Source organism: Gigantopelta aegis, unplaced genomic scaffold (genome assembly GCF_016097555.1).
Source record: "Gigantopelta aegis isolate Gae_Host unplaced genomic scaffold, Gae_host_genome ctg4255_pilon_pilon:::fragment_2, whole genome shotgun sequence".
Taxonomy (NCBI): Eukaryota; Metazoa; Mollusca; class Gastropoda; order Neomphalida; family Peltospiridae; genus Gigantopelta; species Gigantopelta aegis.
In genome coordinates this window covers 1-22500 of record NW_024533763.1, presented here as the reverse complement: position 1 = coordinate 22500, position 22500 = coordinate 1, and the positions used below count along the sequence as shown (strand labels likewise).

The 22500-nt window shown below is 36.9% G+C and overlaps 1 protein-coding gene across 1 annotated transcript in view; it reads right to left on the bottom strand.

Moving 5' to 3' along the window:
* Positions 1-21326, bottom strand: part of LOC121392656 (multiple epidermal growth factor-like domains protein 6) — a gene marked incomplete at its 5' end in the record, with an annotated part of 36672 nt that extends 15346 nt beyond the window's left edge. Inside the window, 6 exons of the mRNA XM_041523776.1 lie at positions 365-457; positions 1267-1362; positions 3719-3814; positions 5028-5123; positions 5525-5620; positions 21231-21326. Of these exons, the coding sequence (XP_041379710.1) occupies positions 365-457; positions 1267-1362; positions 3719-3814; positions 5028-5123; positions 5525-5620; positions 21231-21326 (573 nt within the window). The remainder of the gene's footprint in view (positions 1-364; positions 458-1266; positions 1363-3718; positions 3815-5027; positions 5124-5524; positions 5621-21230) is intronic.
* Positions 21327-22500: the final 1174 nt, after the last annotated feature.

Sequence of the window (22500 nt, the reverse complement as noted above, 5' to 3'; positions counted from 1 at the left end):
GGTGTAGTAGATAATTTGGCAATGGACGGTATTGCCGTACGGTCAGAACGTTTGGAAGGGGTGTTAACATGTAGGGAACGTGCTCATTACATCATGCACAACGTGCTCATTACATCATGCACATCCAGTCTGACACTGACAACTTCCATTATGTTTAGAACCTTCACTGCAATTGTCAAAGCTAAATTCGCAATTGTAACCCAGTATGCATCGGCACAAGCTAGAAAAAAGTGTTCAAGAGATAATTAGTCTAAGACATTTGGAAACATTGTTTTATTATCTGTCTGCATTTCAACGAACTAATCAAATCAGATAGTTGCAGGAAAAGCTAGCACAGATGTACATAGACGTAACCAATACGTACGACAACTTCCGGTTTCTTTATCACAGGTAGGTCCTCCACAATTATTGGGACAATTATTCGTGCAGCGCGAACCCCAATGTCCATCAGCACAGGCTGGAAAAGAAAAGAAAACATGTATAGCCTGCGAAGTGTTGTATAATTAAGTAGTTTAGATGATACACACTTGATGCCAAACCAGTTAGACTCTTATTTCAGTCATATTACCTTTGTTTAACATACAATAGTTGATGTGTATGCTTGTGTTGGGGTGTTGATGTGTATGTTTGTGCTGGAGTGTCGTTAAACATTCATTCATTCATCCATTCCCTTGGCATATGTAGTTTTCAAAATAGCACACACATACTATTTTTTGCTTTGAAGATGTAAGTGTGTTTCTAGTTAGTGCCGTATGTAATTAGTTACATATGTAGGAAAGACATGCTGGTAGGCAAGGAGGCAGATGAGACGAAGAAGGAATATATGGATGCTCGTATACCCTGCGTGGACTAAGTCAAATTCTATTATACCCCATTTTTATCTTCAACCGTTACATTCATCCAAAGTAATGCTGGAGCAATAAACGCATTACAAGCAACTATCATTATCAATCAAATAGACACATCATAATTAGTATAGCTAAAAAAGACACTATTTTAAATATAAAATAAAACATCGCTCGAGCACATTAATGTTATAATCATCGGCTACTGGATGTCAAAAACTATAAAATAAATATATTTTTAAACAAATTATCAGAATGTCAACATATTTAAACAAAATAATAACTCATCTAATAAGCTCAGCGCATCTAGCACACAGAAGATACAAAACACCCACTGATACCTCGTGATGCTTCTACAACTTATATTGTACTAAACAATTGCACAAACATTACTTTTACTGTAACAATAACCAATACGTACACCAACACCTTCCATCCTGTTTGTTACATGAAACTCCTTTACATGTCGTGCTACACAAATTAGTGCAAGACGGACCCCAATATCCAGCAACACATGCTTAAACATAAATTGAATGTATATATTACAACATATCACATAATTAGATAATCACACGTTATGCAAACTCTATGTGACAAATATAATGATATGACAATGTATTAAAACGGATCGATGATAGTTTAAAAAAAAAAAAAAAACATTTGACCAGAAAACCCACATTATTATTATTTTATTTTTGCAAAATGACAAAATAAACGTGTGTGTGTGTGTGTGTGTGTGTCTGTCTGTCTGTATGTATGTATGTATGTATGTATATATACATACATACATACATACATACACACGTGTGTGTGTGTGTGTACAAGAATGTGTTTCGACATCATCAACGTGTTGTTTTAAACTGTCTAGACAACTTTAATTCCAATGAACCATTGCTCGATATTCAACCTATATAAGAATATGTGACGCAATGTCTTTTTTAATGGAAATAACGATACATGTGAATGACGTCAATTATAACAGTATATGACGCAATGTCTTTTTTAATGGAAATAACGATAAATGTGAATGACGTCAATTTGGATATCCTTACATAAACATAAACCAATGCTTATTGGTTTTTGTTTTGTTTTCTAAACGCTAAATTTTAAATTGGCTGTTGCAATATTCCAGATATCACTGTTTTCCAGTAATTTGGGGTTTTCATTTGTTAGGTTGGTACTATGGTTTTGCCTATTAGCCAAATACAATTTATTTGTTTTTAGAAATTTGTTAGAAAAACTAACAAACAAGCCACTTACAAATGTACTAGTTTAGAGGGTTACAGACTAAAGCGACAGTCAGTCATGTCAATACTAACATATTTGATGTTTTCTCTACCTTTCTACGGGTTTCCCCTATTCTACTCCGATTTCAAATGTCGTTGGGGTTTTTGTCTGTAATATACGAATCCAGAACAACCCTGTCGTTGACGTCTTATGAGGTCTGTGTTTTTTTTGTTCAATTGAAATTGTTTCAGAAGTCTCATCTAATGAATGATCAGCTAGATTGAAATGATTGGCGAACGGGGTGTCGACTTCATGCCGAAAATCGTGTGTTAATATTTGTCCATGTATTGACTGGCTCGACTATTGTGGAAAGTAGATAGCATTTTTGGGCTTATGACTAAGGCTTGGCTTCTAGCTATTTTACTTAAATTTTAATATGTTTCTAGTCTTTCAGACATTGAATAATTTTTACAATTGTAGTTGTGTTGGGATAAAGTGCTCCTACACAATTGTCAGGCAAAATAGAGGATATGTGTGGAACTTTGACTTAATAAACTGTCGTTTGTAGTTTTTGCGTTGTTTGTTGAGAGCACCACATTCATGACAGAAATATTTTGATGATTTGTATAAACCATCATATCATCCACTTGTTCAATTATTCCTTTTTCAGATTTAATGATTCCACGACCAATTCAATAATCTGGAGGTAACCAGGTGGAGTTCTCCGAGAATGTGATTTTGAGTGCCAACTTGACAATGTGGGATTTTGTGACCACAGAAAAAGCCACATTGAACCATTGTCAAGTTTATCCTCTACTAAAGATCAGGAAAGCGCCATTTAGACTTGGTCGAAACATTGTTCTAAAAATGTTTGAATTTAGTTAGCAGAAAATGTGTATCCCGCTATGAGGTGCTATTTGGTATGGTGGGAGACTTTAATGCGTGAGCAAAAGATGCTCCCGGACGAGGTACCGTGCTACTGTTAGTGCGTGAGTTAGATGGGGTGGGTGGTCAGTGAAGTACTGGTGTTAGATGAGGTGCAGTGGAGCAATGAACGTTTGAGAGTGCTGTAATCAGGTGGGGATCTTGCTCAGTATTGTCTGTGTGCCAGGTGATTAGTAATTTGATAAGACATACTCACACTATCCCTAGCTGGGGGGATCCAAAAGATAACAGGTGAATTCCGATAGACTAGATTCGGTTAATTTTCATTTGTGACCCCCCCCCCCCCACCCCACCCCACCCCCACCCCCAAAAACCACACACACACTTGATACAAGTACATTGAGCATGATGGAAATCTAAGCTTCTAGATGACACAACCAAAGCAATCTTAGACTTCAGGTGTTTTCGGGAGTTAGAATAATGCTTAATCAACAAGTTATCTGTTTAATTTATCCAGTAATCTCCAACACACGCTCGAAAATGTTGCTTGTCTCGCGATAGAGAGTATCAGATATATCAGCGTAGACATATCAATATTGAAGAAACAGAGTGTCTGAAGTAACTTAATATATCAACTTTTTGTCTATGTGAGATTTCAATTTAGACCAGTGTTGAAATATTGCAACGACCTAATCAGATAGTTTTGGAAACTTCTAGGACAGTATTCACGAGACAGTCACATAAACGTAGCCAAAACATACAGGTACAACTTCCAGTTTCTTTGTCACAGGTTGTTTCTCCACAATTCTTGTTACAGCTGTGTGTGCAATGCAAACCCCAATATCGTTCAGCACAGGCTGGAAGAAAAAAAAGAAAGACATGTATATACTGTAAACCAGGCACTTTTACATGTGATGCTACACGTATGTTTGCGAACTAACCGGCATCATTCAACAGTACAAGGTGAACAATCAAACAAACAAATGCATTGCAAAACATCGAATAAACAGGTAAATTAACAATTATGCCAACATAATACATCCAACATAATCACTGTCTGCTAAAATACTATTGTGCTGTAGGGATAGTTATACACTGAAAATATACATTAACACAGCTATTCATACGTATACTTATACACATATACATATACGTTTTGACAGAATTCTGTAATGAATACAACTTATGGTGTAATTCACAATGTTCTGTATTTGATGTTTATGCACATTTGCTGTATAATTAACCAATACGTACACTGACAATTTCCGGTCTGCTTGTCACAGGAGGATCCTCTACAATTTGTGCTGCACTTGTTGGCACAAGGCGGACCCCAATATTTACCAACACAATCAAAATATAAAATTGCATGGATGCGTTACAACATATCAACTCGTAATTATGTAGGTTAACTTTATACAAACATTAATAGTAGAGCGGTTTTGCAACCACACCTTTACGGATAGTGACATGTCAAAAGGCGCAAAATGTGATTGAATTTGAGGTTGTAAAGGACATATACAATAATGCGTGCACTAATATCTCCCCATTCTGTTTGTCACATTAATCATCCCTACAGTTTGTTCAACTAGTCCTATTTTCGGATCTGGGTAATAGACCATTCATGGCGTAGTCCAAGACCAACCCCAATATGTCTTATCACAGGCTAGGAAATAAATTAAATAGATGCATTTCAAAATGCAACAAAAGTATGTAGCCTAGGTTACACGTCAATATAGCATAATTATGACATATATAAACTGTCAGGTCAGATCATTAATGTTTTAAATATTCTAAACTTGTGGAACAGAATATGCAAAACAATGCAAACCTAGGTTGAATGTCATGCTGTAAGAGTAGATGACTGACAAAGTAAAGGCTTACCAAGGAAAACTCAATATGTATATAGACGCCGTATTATATTTTGTTTCTCGAACATGATATTTATGTCAACGAGCGGTCTGTGGAAAAGATAAATTGCTCTTACACACCAATCACCATGAAATGGTTTATATATTGTATACAATTTTCCTAATTTTCTAATGTATTCACATAAACGTAGACACAACATACAACGACAACTTCCTGTTTGTTTGTCACACGTCTTTCCTCCACATTTATTGTTACACCTCTTCGTGCAATTCGAACCCCAATATCGATCATCACAGGCTGGGAAAGAAACGAAACACAGGATCAACTGCAATTGACGCTCTGTTACATATAATGTTACACGTGATATTGCAAAACAACCCACATTATCCAACAGTACAAGGTGAATAACACATCAAACGTATACATTGCAAAACATTGCAAAAACAGGTGCATTAAAAAATATACCAATATAATGCAATAATAAAATATACCAATATAATACAATAATAAAATCACTGTCTGCTAAAATTATCGTTTCTCGCAAGGATTTGTTTTATACATTTGCAAAATAAGACACTGATAAACAACGCTGATAGTATTACTACTTTAAGAATATGGGTATATATATATATATATAGTTTTGGAAAATTCTAGGACAGTATTCACGAGACAGTCACATAAACGTAGCCAAAACATACAGGTACAACTTCCAGTTTCTTTGTCACAGGTTGTTTCTCCACAATTCTTGTTACAGCTGTGTGTGCAATGCACACCCCAATATCCATCAGCACAGGCTGGAAGAAGAAAGAAAAACATGTATTTACTTGTGATGCTACACGTATTTTTGCGAACTAACCGGCATTATCCAGCAGTGCATGGTGAACAAACAAATAAGCAAACTAATACATTGCAAAACATCAAATAAACAGGTACATTAACGATTATGCCAGTATAATACATTCAATATAATCACTGTCGTCTGCTAAAATACTAGTTTGTTGTAGGGACTTTTATACACTGGAAATATACATATACCCAGATATTCATACATATACATATACATACATATACATATACCTTATGGCGTACTTGCATAATGTTCTGTATATGATATTTATACACAACTTTGTCTGTGTAAATAACCGATACGTACACTGGCATTTCCCGGTTTGTTTTTCACAGGAGGATCCTCTACAATGTACGCTACACGGCTTGGTGCAAGACGGTCCCCAATATTTACCAGTACAATCTATATATAAAATTCCATAGATGCGTTACAACATATCACCTCGTAATTATATAGGTTACGTTTATACAAACATTATACAAACAGTAATAGTATAATAATAGAGAGGTTTCGCAAACACACCTTTACGGATAGTAATAGGTCACAGCTTTATGTAATAATAATCTACGAAACTAGCTGAACGATTAGTACAGTTGCCGAATCATATTGGACCAAAATTACGAAAACCATTTTTTAAGACTGGTGTTTAAGCTTGCAAATGTATTTAGTTGCATGTACGTAAGGCATAAACAGGTTCTGTACATTCGGCCTATTGTGATTAGCTATCGGTATCCGTAACAATAATAGTGTGGTTGAAAAACCTCTCTAGTGATAAGCTAAAATGGCTAGACCATACCGTACTTCTTACTTGGGTTATAAACAGAATGCGCAAAATGTGATTGAATTTGAGGTTGTAAAGAATATTTACAATAATGCGTGCACTAATATCTCCCGTTCTGTTTGTCACATTAATCGTCCCTACAGTTTGTTCAACTAGTCCTATTTTCAGGTTTGGGTGATCAACCCCAATTTGTCTTTTCACAGGCTAGGAAATAAATAGATGCATTTCAAAATGCAACATAAGTATGTAGCCTAGGTTACACGTCAATATAGCTTAATTATGACATATATAAACTGTCAGGTCAGATCATTCATTTTGTTTAATATTCTAAACCTGTGGAACAGAATGTGCAAAACAATACAAACCACGGTTGAATTTGATGTTGTAAGATTAGATGGTTCACAAAGTAAAGGATTACGAAGGAAAATTGAGTCTGTTAATTTGAATAGTTTGCAGGTTGTGTTTGGTTACAGGTCAGAAATAGGATACCAAATGTTAGCAATATGTATGTGTGTTGTGTCTGGTGTGTATACATGTATGTACTTGTATGTGGTATATGCATATATATATAGAAGCTGTATTATGTTTTGTTTCTCGAATGTGATATTTATGTCAACGACTGGTCTGTGGAAACGATAAATTGGTTTTACACATCAATCACGAAACACCATGTTATATACAATTTTCCTAAATTCTTAATGTATTCACATAAACGCAACCAAAACATACAACTTCCTGTTTGTTTGTCACATGTCATTCCTCCACATTTATTGTTACACCTCTTCGTGCAATTCGAACCCCAATATCGATCAATGTTACAAAATAGCTTACATTATCCGACAGTACAAGTTGAATAACACATCAAACGTATACATTGCAAAACATCGCTAAAACAGGTACATGTAATAGTTATATCCACACTTTACGAGGTGTATCAGAGGCCCCACGACCAAAACTATAGGGATATTCACCGATACACCGAGTAAGTGAGGGTATAACTAACATACACCACTTACGTTCGAGTGAATTATTATATTATATTATTAGTTCTATGACAAATAAAATTAATAACTAGAAAGTAGTAAATAGTAAAACGAAAATAACGTGGACCAGATGTCATGAGCCTCACATTCTGTTCGGGAGCAGTGAAACTGTCTATTTCAGTTGTTCGTGTCGTACGTGCAAGTGCAGCTTGAGGTAGTTTATTAGGGCTGTAGTGGTATCAGAATACATTATAACTCTGGGACATAGTTTATACTTCTCGGGATGGGAATAGTATGGAGCATTAAGTACTAAACTGCTATTTCCGAAACAAAATAAAACACAAAACAACTATATTTAGATCGTCTAAAAAAAACCAACCTCTGATGATATGTAGAACTAGTAATAATATTTAATGTTTTTTTTGTTTTAAATTTGGGGAATTTATGGATAGGGAGTAGTTGACACCCTACCACACTAACTACAGTTCCGCACATTGTATGACTTTTAACAGACGTATCGTGCTGTAAATATCTTAAGGGAACTATTGTGAATAAGTGTGCATGTGTAATTAGATGGATTTTTCTATTGGTTCAAATATTACGAAAACATAATTTGAACTTTGGTATATACAAATGATGTCAACCAGCAAACTATTTTGTTGTAGATGCCTTGTTCCATTGTTTGAAATATTACGAAAACATAGTTTGAACTTTATTATATGCAAATGATACGTGTCACCAAGCAAAACCATTTTTATCTTATTTTGTAATAGCGAATTATGAAAGACTGTCGTGGGTGTAAAACTAAGCCAGCAGGTCAGGTCATAGATTTAACGTGCACATTCAGAGCAAGGTATTGTAGCCTGCCGTGGGCTTCGGTAGCAGGCGGAAGGTATGGTGGTGCTATGAAATTTGGAATTTTGATAATAGCCAAAAAAATAAAAAAAATGCCAAAGGGAATGAGTGCACATTTTAGGTGATGGATATTAGGCGCATTTTTGAACGGTCGTTCTAAAAAATAAAATAAGGTAGCTACGTATAGGTTTGGAATTTAGTGAGTCGAGAGTAGCTCGTTAATTAGACCTATAAGCCAGCGAGAAGACAAAGCATCATCCCGAAAAGATCGCTCTTCGGGGCGGTTGAAAAAGATCAAAATGCAAACTGTTCCAGTTAGCAATTCCTTTGATGCCTTGCTTGTTAATATGACTGATGAGATGGATGTTTCATCTCAACGTTGTTCTCGATCAACATCAAAGGAAAAAGTAATGCTAACTCCCGTACTTCCTCCTAATGACTAGTTCAGTCATTCAGTGGAACTGCCGTGGGCTTAGGCCCAATTTTGATGAATTAAGTTTTTTAATTCAAAAACATAATCCTATTTCAGTGTGTCTTTAAGCAACTTTCTTGAAGGACACTGATCATATTATCATGAGAGGATTTAACCTCTATCATAAATTTCAAGAAACTGAAAATAGAGCATCTGGGGGTGTTTCCATTCTTGTTAATTAAAACATTCCTCAGAGTTCAGTAACATTAACTACCAATTTACAAGCTGTGGCGGTAAAGGTTACAACTCGTAAAACTATTACTCTGTGCTCAGTTTACTTGCCACCTCGTAATCATTTTAATTTTAATCCTAGGGATCTTCAAGGTCTTCTTGACCAGCTACCTTCTCCCTTCATTGTTATGGGATATTTTAATGGTCACCACACTTTGTGGGGTTGCGAGGATGTAAGTATTAGAGTTAAACAATTAGAAGACTTAATTCTCAAAAATGACTTGATTTTATTAAATGATAATACATATTTTCATTCTGCAAGTGGTTCTTTCACTTCTATATATTTAACCCTTTGTAGTCCTTCACTTGTTCTTGATTTCTCCTGGAAGGTTGGTTCAGACCCTTGCGGTAGTCACCACTTTCCCATTATTTTAGAGAATGATGGACCACCATCGCTTGAAAGGGTTCAGAGATGGAAGTTGGCGAAGGCAAATCGGGGTCAGTTTCAGCATCTATGCAGCACTTGACTGCAACGATTTGCCATTACTGATGCTGCTGATCCCATGTCTTTGTTCACTTCCATCTTGAAGGACATTGCAGATGAAAGTATTCCTAAGACTTTGGCAGTGTCAAAGCGTTTCAATAAACCATGGTTTAATGACACGTGCAAAGATGCATTCAAAGAGCGAAACAGGCTCCTTGAGAGGTTCAAACGTGAACGTACTGGGGATAACCTGGATCCATTTCGTATTGCTAGGGCTAAGGCTCACAGAGAGATTAGACAGAGTAGGGACACATCTTGGAGAACTTTTGTCTCCAAGTTGAAATCACAAACATCAGTGAAATCTGTTTGGAATAGGATCCGTAAAATCAAAGGTAAAGAATCCAGTAACACAGTTCATAATTTGTTTGTCAATGACACGGATGTCATGTCTCATCGTGACATTGCCAATGCATTGGCAGACAACTTTTCTCTTAATTCATCTTCTGCTTTCAGTACAGATGCTTTCACATCTGTCAGAACTAAAGCTGAAAAGCAGTCCATTAATTTTTCATCTGAAAATGCTGAAGTGTACAACAGGCGTTTCTCTATGGAGGAATTGCAGGATGCTCTTCGTAGAGCCCATGATACTTCAGTAGGACCAGATGAAATTCATTATCAGTTATTAAAACATTTACCTGAATCATCGTTGATGGTTATTTTGAATATTTTTAATAACATCTGGATTTGTGGAAACTTTCCTTCTGATTGGAGGAAAGCTATTATCATTCCTATTCCCAAGCCTGGTAAGGATCCAACTAATCCTACTAGCTATAGCCCTATCGCTTTGACAAGTTGCATTTGTTATACCATGGAACGAATGATCAATCGTAGACTTGTCTAGTATCTTGAATCCCATAAATTGCTTACTAACGTGCAATGTGGGTTCCGATCTAGACGTAGCACGGTTGATCATCTTGTTAGATTTGAAACGTTTTGTAGGGAAGGTTTCATCCATAATCAGCACTTGGTTTCAGTGTTTTTTATTTGGAGAAAGCTTACGATACCACGTGGAAGTGTGGGATTTTAAACGACCTCCATGGCATGGGCCTTAGAGGGCGTCTTCCTGTTTTTATATCTCAATTTTTAAGACATAGATCTTTTAAAGTCCGGGTGGGGTCGACTTTGTCCGGCATCACCCACAAGAGATGTGTGTACCTCAAGGTAGTATCCTGTCTGTAACTTTATTTTCTGTGAAAATTAACAGCATCACCCAGTGTTTAACACCTGGTGTGGATTGCTCGTTATATGTCGATGATTTTCAGATGTGTTATAGATCGTCCAATATGAGTATCATTGAACGTAAGTTGCAGCTTTGTTTGAATAAACTTCATCAATGGGCAACTGACAATGGCTTTAGATTCTCAAAGTCAAAAACGGTTTGTATGCATATCTGCCAGAAAAGATGTTTCCACTTAGATCCACAGTTGTTTCTGGAGAAAAATCCAATTCCATTTGTGGAGGAGACCAAATTTTTGGGGGTTATCTTTCACAGGAAGCTATATTTTGTGCCCTATCTTAAATATGTTAAAAGGAAGGGCTTAAAAGCCCTCGATATTTTAAAAGTTATTGGTAATACGGAATGGGGAGCAGACCGAAAGGTTATACTCAATCTGTATAGACCTCTTGTGATGTCTAAACTTGATGCATTGTGTATGGGTCGGCACGCAAGTCTTACTAGCAGATGCTAGATCCTATACACAACCAGGGACTTAGGCTTTGTCTTGGTGTATTTAGACTATCTCCTGTAGAAAGCTTGTACGTTGATGAACAAGAACCTTGTTTGGGTGCTAGATGTGCAAAGCTTTCTCTGCAGTATGCTACCAAGATTAAATCTTTACCGAAACATCCTACACATGATGCAGTGTGTGATGCAAGGCCAACTGCTATTCGTACATTTGGTCTTCGCATTCAGCGGGGTTTTTTTGTTGCTTTCCAACATTGATTTAACTGACACATTGGAAACTCCTTCATATTTTGTTTTACCACATTGGATTTTCCATCAGACACAATACTTCCAATGAGATTGCCTGACTCAGCATCGATCTTTACTGCTGAAGTTTGAGCAGTCATTAAAGCCTTGGGTTGATGTACCGTATACTAATTATAAATATAGTATTAACAACTTTATCTTTTCGACTTGGCAACATGATTGAGATTGAAGAAAGATCATCCACCTCAGTGTGAGCACTGTCAGTGTTTTATGACGGTGCGACACATTTTGGTGAAGTGTAAGCATTTTTTTCAGCAAATCGAAAAGATTTATTTGGACAAAGAAATGTGATGGAATCATTTCGATTCCATCCGAAAATTATCTTACAATATTTACGTGATATTGACTTTTACTCTAAATTTGAAGTTGATCTATTTGATCTATTTGTATTTTTGCACAGTTCTTTACTCTGTGTTTTATTTGAATATTGCATTTTTACATTGATATTGATCAACACATTGTTTTTCCATTACCACAGTTTGACACCCAATAGTCGATGTATTTTTCGTGTTGGGATGTCGTTAAACATTCATTCATTCATTCATGCATTCATTGTTATGAAACCACCTGGTATACATTATTATACATAATTGTCCTATGCCTTCAAAGTATTGTGTGTATCTTACAACAGAATACCTAAACAAAATTGGTCCTGCATCTTTTACTATTGTGGTAAGAGTATGTAAGATAACATAATATGTTTTTGTGGTATTAGTATTACTATTATATACATACATGCATACATCATTTTGTTTTGTTGTTTCTTTGATTTTGTGGGGGCCTTTTTGGAGGGGAGATATGAAAGAAAAAATATGTCGGTTTTTGTTTTAATTTGTTTTATTGCATTTAAATAATCGCACTGGTGTAAAATAAGTTCAGACTATACATTTAGATATTTATAATAAGTTCAGACTCTCTCTCTCTCTCTCTCTCTCTCTCTCTCTCTCTCTCTCTCTCTCTGTCTGTCTGTCTGTCTGTCTGTCTGTCTGTCTGTCTGTCTGTCTCTCTCTCTCCCTTCTCTCTCTCTCTCTCTCTCTCCTCTCTCCCTCTCTCCCATCCCTCTCTCTCTCTCTCTCTCCTCATCTCTCTCTCTCTCTCTCTCTCTCTCTCTCTCTCTCTCTCTCTCTCTCTCTCTCTCTCTATCCTCCCCCGTCTCCCCAACTCTCTCTCTCCTCTCTCTCTTCTATCTCTCCTATATATCTATATATGTATGTATTGTATGTATGTGTGTGTGTATGTATGTATATAATGTATGTGTGCATGTATGTATGCATGTGTGTATGTATGTATGTATATATGTATGTATATCTGTATGTATGTATGCATCTGTGTATGTATGTATGTATATATGTATGTATATCTGTATGTATGTATGTATGTATGTGTGTATGTATGTATGTTTGTTAGCTTTACATATTAAAAGGAAACACACCAGACGACAAAATTGCACCTAACTAATAATGTTGTTTTGTGTATTTTAACAAACTAGTGCATTCACAAATTGTTCAGAAATATTTGTATCAGTCAAACTTTAGTATTTATCGAGCGTTTTTACTTTAACACTAACAAATACGAATATTGGCAGTTCCATCTATTTGTTACTGAAAGCTTATCTACAATTACTGACACACGCCTCATTGAATGACGATCGACAATATTTAACAACACATGCTGGATGTAAAAGCTACATCGCTCCATTCCATACAAAGACTACATTGTAGAGATAATAATTATATGCTAAAATAGCTGAACCATATCATACCTTTTATTTAGGTTATAAACGTTTAAAACAGAACATGCATAACATGATTAAATTTGGTGCTGCAAGAATAGCTGTTTCAGAAATATATGATCGATGTAATAAAAATAAAAAATGTACCCTGACAGGTTCCTGTCTCTTTGTCACATATATAGCCTTTACAAGTTGTGCCACACTGCTTAGAACAAGACGAACCCCAATATCCATTAGCACAGGCTTAAAAATAAAATAATGTGTTACTAAATGTCACATAATTATGTAAGTAAAACGTTGTCACATCTATCATAATGCTATCTTAAAACGCAAGATCGCAAATGGCATGACAATATTCATGCGTGTTGAGCGTGATATATATGAATATCTAAATAGTGTATGTATGCAGGGTTTGACTATTTAGCTGTATCCTAACCGGCCGCGAGCGACGCTAGCGATGTGAGCGATTATTTTTGAAATCATTGATTTCAATTGCTGTATCCTAAAGCTGCATCCTAACCGGACACGTGCGACGCAAGCGATTTTTCAATTGCTGCATCCTATGCGCACGCGTACGGCGCGAAAGATTGATGTAGTCTAGCGCGCGACACAATACCGATAGGAATTGTTTTTAATTTTTGTCGCACGACACGAACAACAAACACATATTAACTAAAGCTGCATCCTAACCGGACGCGTGCGACGCGACAATATTCACAATGGATAACCGCATGCGGGTAACTGTAGTTACTCGCATCCAATATGGCGGAGGACGCTCATGATGAGTATTAATCAATGTAAATTTCCATTCTTAACGGGTATTTTTGAAATGTTCATTAAATATATAAAATATGCACTCTTGAAGCATTCGTTTTTGAAAAATAGTATTTGGGATTTAGATAACGGGCATCAAAAATTGAGTGTGATGTTGGTAACTGAAAGTGTCAACATCATGAGGGTGTGGGTATCTATTGCGGTTGGATGAGGGTAACTGTTCGATGCAGAATGCCGTTCAAGTCACAAATAATTAAACATTGGATGATTGATTACTTTAATTTGAATATAAGACGAAATGACTCGACGGTAATGTCATAGTCTATTCTGTAATAATATAATGTAGATTTATGTATTTATAGTATTCTTGCATTAACTTTCAAGATTGAAATAGTCCGACATATTACCCAAACTCTGAAAGATGAAAGGACAATTACCCCAAATGGAAATTTAATGTCAGATTATACCAACATTAAAATATACTCCTAATAGTTATATATTTTGTTGTTGAACATCGAAATGCCCCGGCAAGGGAGAATAAAACAAATAATAATAAAACAATAAAATAATAGAGCTTAGCTCTGCAGCAGCCAAATGTGCGATGCTGTTCAATGTCTTTAGGTATGAGTGCTTTAACTAAACTTAGTGTTTCTATTTGATATAGTTATTAGCTGTTGAAAAGAAAAGCGTGAGTTTGGCCGTGACCGTGGACTAGGACCAGAAGACATTCGAGCTACTGTTCAGTCAGTACAAATGCATGACAACCACACACGTATGAAGGCATCCGTAACCAACAAATTGCATAGGCTAGAGGTGAAATCACTTATGTCTGAAAAAGTAAGTTGCCTTCTTGCCCCTCTTTTGAAGGAAATGTTTGCCTTGGTGCCGCAGTGTTTGTTATCAAACCGAAGGCAACACTTTCCGCCCCCCCCCCCCCCCATGTTATTCACAATGTGGCCGTTCAAATATTACATAACGCTATTATGTAACAATTAGGCACCCTCCACCACCCCTCTTTAGTACATCGCGGTGGAAGAGATACCCACGTGATATTTATCGTCTCTTCACATGTGAAAATACATCTTTTGAGAGGTTATGACATCCGATCACGTGAGCAGAGGTGTCACACAGTACAACTCCGCATGGATGTTATCCAAAAAGTGTGCACATGGTTCTTTCGATTCATATTTTTAAATCGGAAAAATACTTGCTGTATATAACTAATGTTAGCAGCATAATTTAACAAAATATATATTTTAATAATTTAGTTTAGCCTTGAACATGTTTATAATATTGTTTGTGCAAACTTCATTCATAGATGTGTGGCGTAGGAATGCACAGTTTCATCGATAGGCTAAATAGCTAAGTGAAGTAGCCACATGACGTCATTTTTGTTCATTGATGTGCGGTGTAATAAATGAAATACTACACTCGTGCCCGTGTGAGACCGTTTATATTACAACTCGTAATGTTTGATTAAAACTAAACTCGTAATATAAACACGGGAACTCGTTTAGCTTTCTCTATGTAACGCTCCGTAATGTTTGACCATACGCCCCAAAAATATTACGTACCGTTTGGACCCCCCCCCCCCCCCCCCCCCCCCCCCCCCTTCCATTCACAAACAAGTCAGCGATGGATTTAATGTAATTTTAAAGCTGCAGTGTCTGGACTATTTTTATTATGTAAGCATTTAGAATAGATGATCCAGTTCTGTTTGGTACATAAAAGGCCCACCACGTCGCTATAGTTTCGCAATGCTCGCTTATCTACATTATCTAGGTCAACTGCAAAACTAATGGCCAGTTTATTTTTCTTCAATTAGTGGGACGCCAGTAGAACTGAGAATTTATGCGATTTGCGCAGGCGCTGAGCTTCTCGCGTGATTTTGAACAAATGTAACTGTCTTGATTGAGGGGTCGTCTTATACCTCCAACATATATTTATATCCATAGAGGTATGGTACAATACCTTTCCAGGGGTCGGTGGGGGATTTGTCTTAAAATTTTGACAGTGACCAGCGGTTGGCATACGCGTTACATGCAAGGGGGTGTTAATAGTTACGTAACGCTCTATGGGTAGAGGCAGAGGACGGTATGTTCGATATTCGTAACATTTATGAAGACTATGTTATTTCTATTCATTACTTAGACATAAAAATGTGGTATTTTTGTTTAATGCGCGGCGGCTTAGGATCGATCCCCATCGGCGGGATTGTTCCAGCCAGTGCGTCATGGCTGGTATATAAAATGCCATGGTATGTGATATCCTGTCTGTGGGATGGTACATATAAATGATCCCTTGCTAAAAATAAAAAATAAAGCTTTTTTTGTTTGTTTTTTTAAATGTAGCGGGTTTCCAAGGCGCGTGTACCGGGATTTCAGCGGGTTTGGGGGTTATAGACTGCGTTGAGCGAAGTTTATATAGGGTCATGCTCCCCCAGAAAATATATATATATATTTTTTTTAATCTTGGTCAGGGAAGGGTTTCGACCCCCCCAATACCATCTAACACTGATGCCGTTAAACAAAACAAACTAACTTTACCCTTTCCAAACGAATAATATTTATTTGAATTTGTCGATTTTACCACACGTAAAATTAAAAAGTGAAAACGGTCATTTTCTACATTAGTATATTTTATTAAAAATATATACATGATCAATGTGTTATACAAACTAAACTTTGAAAGTTCTACTAACACTTTATAAAATATTAATTCTTAAATAGGAAGGTACGATTGTCGATAGTACGTTGTCAAAATCAAAACCGGTTTTAACGAAAGAATAGTACGTATCCTCAACCGAACGTTTTTGTACAGCGCAATAATTCTCATTTAATTTTTTGAGACGAACCCTACAATTTGAAATCGGCAAACGCACCTGTTAACTGAAATTGACAACAGGCTGTTGTTTGTGGTTTGCCGAGCAATGGCCGCACAGCCGACGAATCGAGCGTATACTTTTGACGTTCTCCGTTCATAGCGAACACACACGAATTTTTTAAAACTGCAGTTGAACTTGTATTTCATATTTGTGCATGACATTATTATATGGTAACCAGACACTGCAATTTGGGAAAGCGCAGATACCCATTTCATCCCGATTAATAATCCTTATTGAGTGTATACGTCTGGCTATAACTAAGCCTACGTTAAACACTGTCGCTATGACAGAGCGTTTATGAAAAAAAGTAATAATAAAAACAGTGCGTTACATAACGCTGTTAAATACACACACACCCTCTAACGCCACATAACATTTATACCTCCACCCAACCACCCTCTTGAGCGTTACGTAATATCTGAATAGACGCAGTGTGCATTTTGATGGTATGTGTTAAAATAATATTGGCTCGGGCGGATGATGTATCGCACAAATAGCGCATGTAATATCTGAAAAATATGATTAATTATGAGGAGACAACTACACCAGTTACTCTCATCCTACAGTTACGCTCATCATTGTAGTTACCCGCATCCCTTTTATCAGATACCCACATCCCATCTGAAACTGACTAAAGAGTTACCTACATCATCGCATCGAAATTACCTTCATCATGCCTAACTTTGTGATTTTATTATCAGCCGAATTACACAACTTATCCTTAGTGCATCGATTCAAAATATATTTATACTAAACCAACTGCCGATAAGCTCTATTAAAATATAAATGTACTGCTTAGAAATACGGACATTCACATTGATTAATACTAATGCGGTTATCCCATGTGAATATTTCTATCCTAACCAGACGCGACCATAACGACAGTCTTCTTTTTAAAATTGATATCAACAGTTGTAACCGCCAAGTAAAAGTTGTTTGATTAGTTAATATATGTTTGTCGCTCGTGTTGCACGACAAAAAACATAGAAACAATTCCTATCGATATACGGTTAGGATGCAGCAATTGAAATCAACTGTTTCTAAAACAAATCCGCTTAGGACACAGCTTTACCAAACATTTTTTACTTGCCGGTTTCAACTGTTGATAACAATTTAAAAAAAGAAGACTGTCGTTATGATCGCGTCTGGTGTGCGACGCGACATATAAATATGTTCCGTCGCGCACATGCAGTTAAGATGTGGCAATGGAAATCAATGATTTCAAAAATAATCGCTCGCATCACTCGCGTCGCTCGCTGCCGGTTAGGATAGAGCTTTACATATAGGGATAATATCCCACTGGCGCAAGAGGTAATTTAATCATTTCTGGCCTCACAAATTGTCACTAGCCGTTGCTGGGATTCAATGGATCAGTCGTACCTGGAGTCTAGATGAAATGTGTTTGTGTACCGATACCACTAGAACGCATTGCTTTCGTAATCATAGGTTATTGGTACCAAACATTTGGTAATTTTGATGTAAAGTCTTAGAAAGAAAACCCGCTACATATTTTCATTGGTGTTATCGAGTCATTATTGTATGTATGTATGTATGTATGTATGTATGTATGTATGTATGTATGTATGTATGTATGTATGTATGTATGCATGCATGCATGCATGCATGCATGTATGTACATGTACGTATGCATTGCATGCATATCTGTGTGCGTCTGCGACTGTTTGCGTGCATGTGTGTATGTGTACTTGCATGCATGGATACATGTATGTAACACAAAACTTGCCCTGGTAAGATCCGTTCTCTTTGCCACACGAATCACAGTACAATAGTCACAGCGTTACCACAGACTGGAGCACATAATGCACTGGCACAATATAGATGAGGGAAATAGTTTAGTCCCTTAGAGGTCCAACCGGAGACTATAGGTTTCCTTCCCATACTTCTGTCTGTCTGCCCTCCATTTGTCCCACCTATAGTTTTCCAGACATTTATTTTTCGCACAGAGCCTCGAAATATTGAGCCGAATGTTGTGTGCAGCTGTACATTTTACTGTTACACATCATGTTAACTTTCATTGTGATTTACAAATGTTTGACAGTTATGGCCCTGTAGCTTAGGAAATATGGAACGGGTTTTTTAAAACTTGTTCTATAATCCCTCAATATACTGAGCTGAAAGTGTGTATATAACGTTATTGTTTTCTTATACAGATAAAGTTTGACTTTCAAGGCAATTTACCCATTGTTTACAAAATTATGGAGATCAGAAAATTCGTTGCGCCCAGTATGGGGACATGCATTGCTTTAATAAATCTCTTGAAATGCTTCTTAGTTTTAAGCAGTTAAACTAAAACCCATCAAATGACTGAACTGCACCCAATTGGTAACTCTGTTTGTGTTTTAACAAAACACTGCATTCACACTTTGTTCAGAAATGTTTGGCCAATCTACGTTTAGTACATACAGAGCACATTTACTTTATCGAATTCATATTTTGACACCATGTCACACACACATTAAAGGGACATACCCTAGTTTTTAAACACCGTTGTGATATACAAAATATAACTGCTTTTCTGGCACTCTTGTGTTTAATTTGTTTGGCTAGTACTATGTTCTTTTATCATCCGAATACGATGTATTTGGTTTTAGAACATTGTTAGGAAAAGGGAAAACAAACCAACCAACCACTGAGAAATGAACTGGGTTAGATGCTTACACACAGGCTTAGGCGGCGGGTAGTCGCGTGTAGAGTTAGATATCCTTGAGACTTGGATTTTTTTCTGTTTGTAACAACCGGACGTGCTGTAATAGTATTGTTCATAACTTGAAATTAAAATATTTCTCCTTCGTAACTGTACCAGTATCAACGCTACGTCGATTATACATATTGGAACACTTATTTTGTTACTTTCTACGGTTTTACCAAATACCACATTGATTCCAAATGGTTTTCTTGTCTGTAATGTACGGATCCAGAAGGCCTCTCGTTCAAGTCTTTTGAACCAAGCATCGGGGGCTGTTCAATTTGAATTATTTCAAAAGTTTCATGCAATGAATGGTCAGGTAGATTGAAGTGATTAGCGACATGGTGTCAACTCCATGTCGAATATCATATTTGTGACAAACTGTTCTAATTCTCAGTTGGTTTTGCGTTTGTCCTACATACTGTTCTTTTTTAAATACAAATTACAGGTGATCAGATATACTACATGTTTTATTCACAGTTCATGTCTGTCCGAATTTGATATTCAGTTTTGGTCTGTTGACTTTTGGAAGATGGCTGCGTTTTAAGTAAATTGTGAAGTCTGCACCTGGTTTTGTTATAAATAGTAGAGGAGCCAGTGCTTATTTGGGGTGGTTGGGTATGCTGAAGTTCATATAGTTTATAGTCTTCAGTTGCCCTAAAGGGATTTTCTAATTCTCGAACAGTTTTAGATTTAATTAAAAAAAACAAAAAACAAAATGTTTTGAATATCCCCTATGTTTTAAGTCACTAAATAAACGTGAACGAGCCTCGTTGCAATTTTGTTTGTTAATCGAATGTCTGTGGAATCTGATAAGCTTTGATTTAACAATGCCTTTAAAGAAGTGGCGTGGGTCAAAATATTTGCAGTGGAGAAGATGGTGTGTGTATGTGGTTTTGCAAACCACTTTGTAGTCTAGGTAACCTGATGTTTCAAACGGTGTACCTTTATAAATTGTTACATCCAGAAACGTCATGTGAATTATCTGATACTGTGGTATTAAGTTTGATACTGTCATCCTGTTGATTTAATAGCTCAAAAAGGTACAAAATTCTGATTTGAAATGTGGCCAAATAACAGTTATATAGTTGAGATACTGAGGTACAAAAGACGTGCTTTACTAGATTTCTTTAAAGCAGCCTCTTCCCATTCCGCGACATAGATAGATGCAAAATGTGGACTATAACATTTGCCCATAGCACAACCACTCACTTGCTGATACATTTCTGTTTGGTTACAAAATGGATACATAAACAAAACGTGGAAGCCTTAAACAAATTATTTCCGAACAAAGAAACCTTATTTGTATTCCATGTCGCTGTTCACTTCGGATTTGGGATTTGGCTCCTGGACTACAAGAACGAAAACGAGTGACGCCATGCTATATGTATGCAACGCTTTGGCAGAATGATGATACCTTTCTACAAAATGTACTTGACCATGGGCTTTCAATCGAAATGAGCGTAATGCACGTCCATAGTGTGTGTCTAGGAGCGTGTTCTAGGCTGTCTTTCTTGTCAGCTTCCAGACACATTATAACAGTTAATTAAACTATGTGTGTATTAACTCAGTAATATAGTCACAGCTAGTAAACAAATGTTTTGGTCCATATGTTTTTTTTGTATTTATGTAACACATTTTCTACCACAGCAAAAAATACGTACATTGACAATTCCCGGACTGTTTCTCACAGGAAGCTTCTTTACAATTCCTGCCACAACTCTCTTTGCAAAACGGACCCCAGTATCCATCACGACATGCTGAATATGATAAAGCATATGAACACATTACAAATATGCCCACAATTATGACGTTTATCACATCCCACATTCTTTTGGGTATTAGTAGTAATTTGTTTCGTTTTTCATGGGTATTAGTAGTAATTGTTTTCGTTTTTCATGGGTATTACAATTTTTATGGAGTATGTGTATTACTCGTTGTTTTAAGCAAATTTTAATTACGGGATAATATCACTGTGATTATTTGTTAACTATAAGGATTTATTTAAAAAAAAAATGGATTTAGGGACGGGGCGAAGTCGAGTCTCTAAATCCAAAATGGGATAGTATGCCCAAATGCATCATAAAACAAATTTAACGCACGTTGTGGCACGTTGTGCGACAATTGCAGGAAATTGGCGTGAAATGGTCAGTTTTTGGCGAATGCACGTGAAACTGGGGGGGGGGGGGGGGGGGGGGGGGGGGAGGGAGGGAGATTGCGTATTGATGGGCATTTAAAGCTACAATGCTCGCAATGATGCCCCATTTCCATTTCGACGTAGACGAGTTACAAGATGCCAAGACTAAGCCTGCCGAATCAAACCATTGCAATAGGCCGCCTCCAGTTAGGTGAATCGCAGTCAGCAGTCGCACGCCACATGAATGTCCATCAGAGCCCCATTTCACGTCTCTGGGACAGGTACCAGCAATTTCAATCAGCTGAAGACCGGTGTAGGAGGCTCAAATCACTCCCCAGGCTCAAATCACGCTAGAGTGGTTTGAGCCTAGGCTCAAATCACTCCCCTCAGGCTCAAATCACTCACCCCTTGCAGGCTCAAAACACTCCCCAGGCTCAAATCACTCCCCCTAGTACATTAATGCAAAACGATTTATCATGTCATGTCATAGGGTTTTACGTGCACATTCAGAACAAGCTGTTGTAGCGCACGCCTGTCGTGGGCACAAGAGCCGGCCTTGGCCGGCTCCTCCGTCCATGACAGGAAAGGTGGGGGGAGGGGAGAGGAGGGACCGCCTGCACTGGCAGGTGCAAGGGAGCACCAGCAGCCCGATCAAATCGGTAACGATTTATCTCCATGTGTAAGATGTAATATAGAGCATGTGATATATTATGAATATTATTTGTTATTGATATAATTCTATACTACAGTAACATTAATGGCAAGTGAATAAATTAAAATTTCATGCAGATTATTAA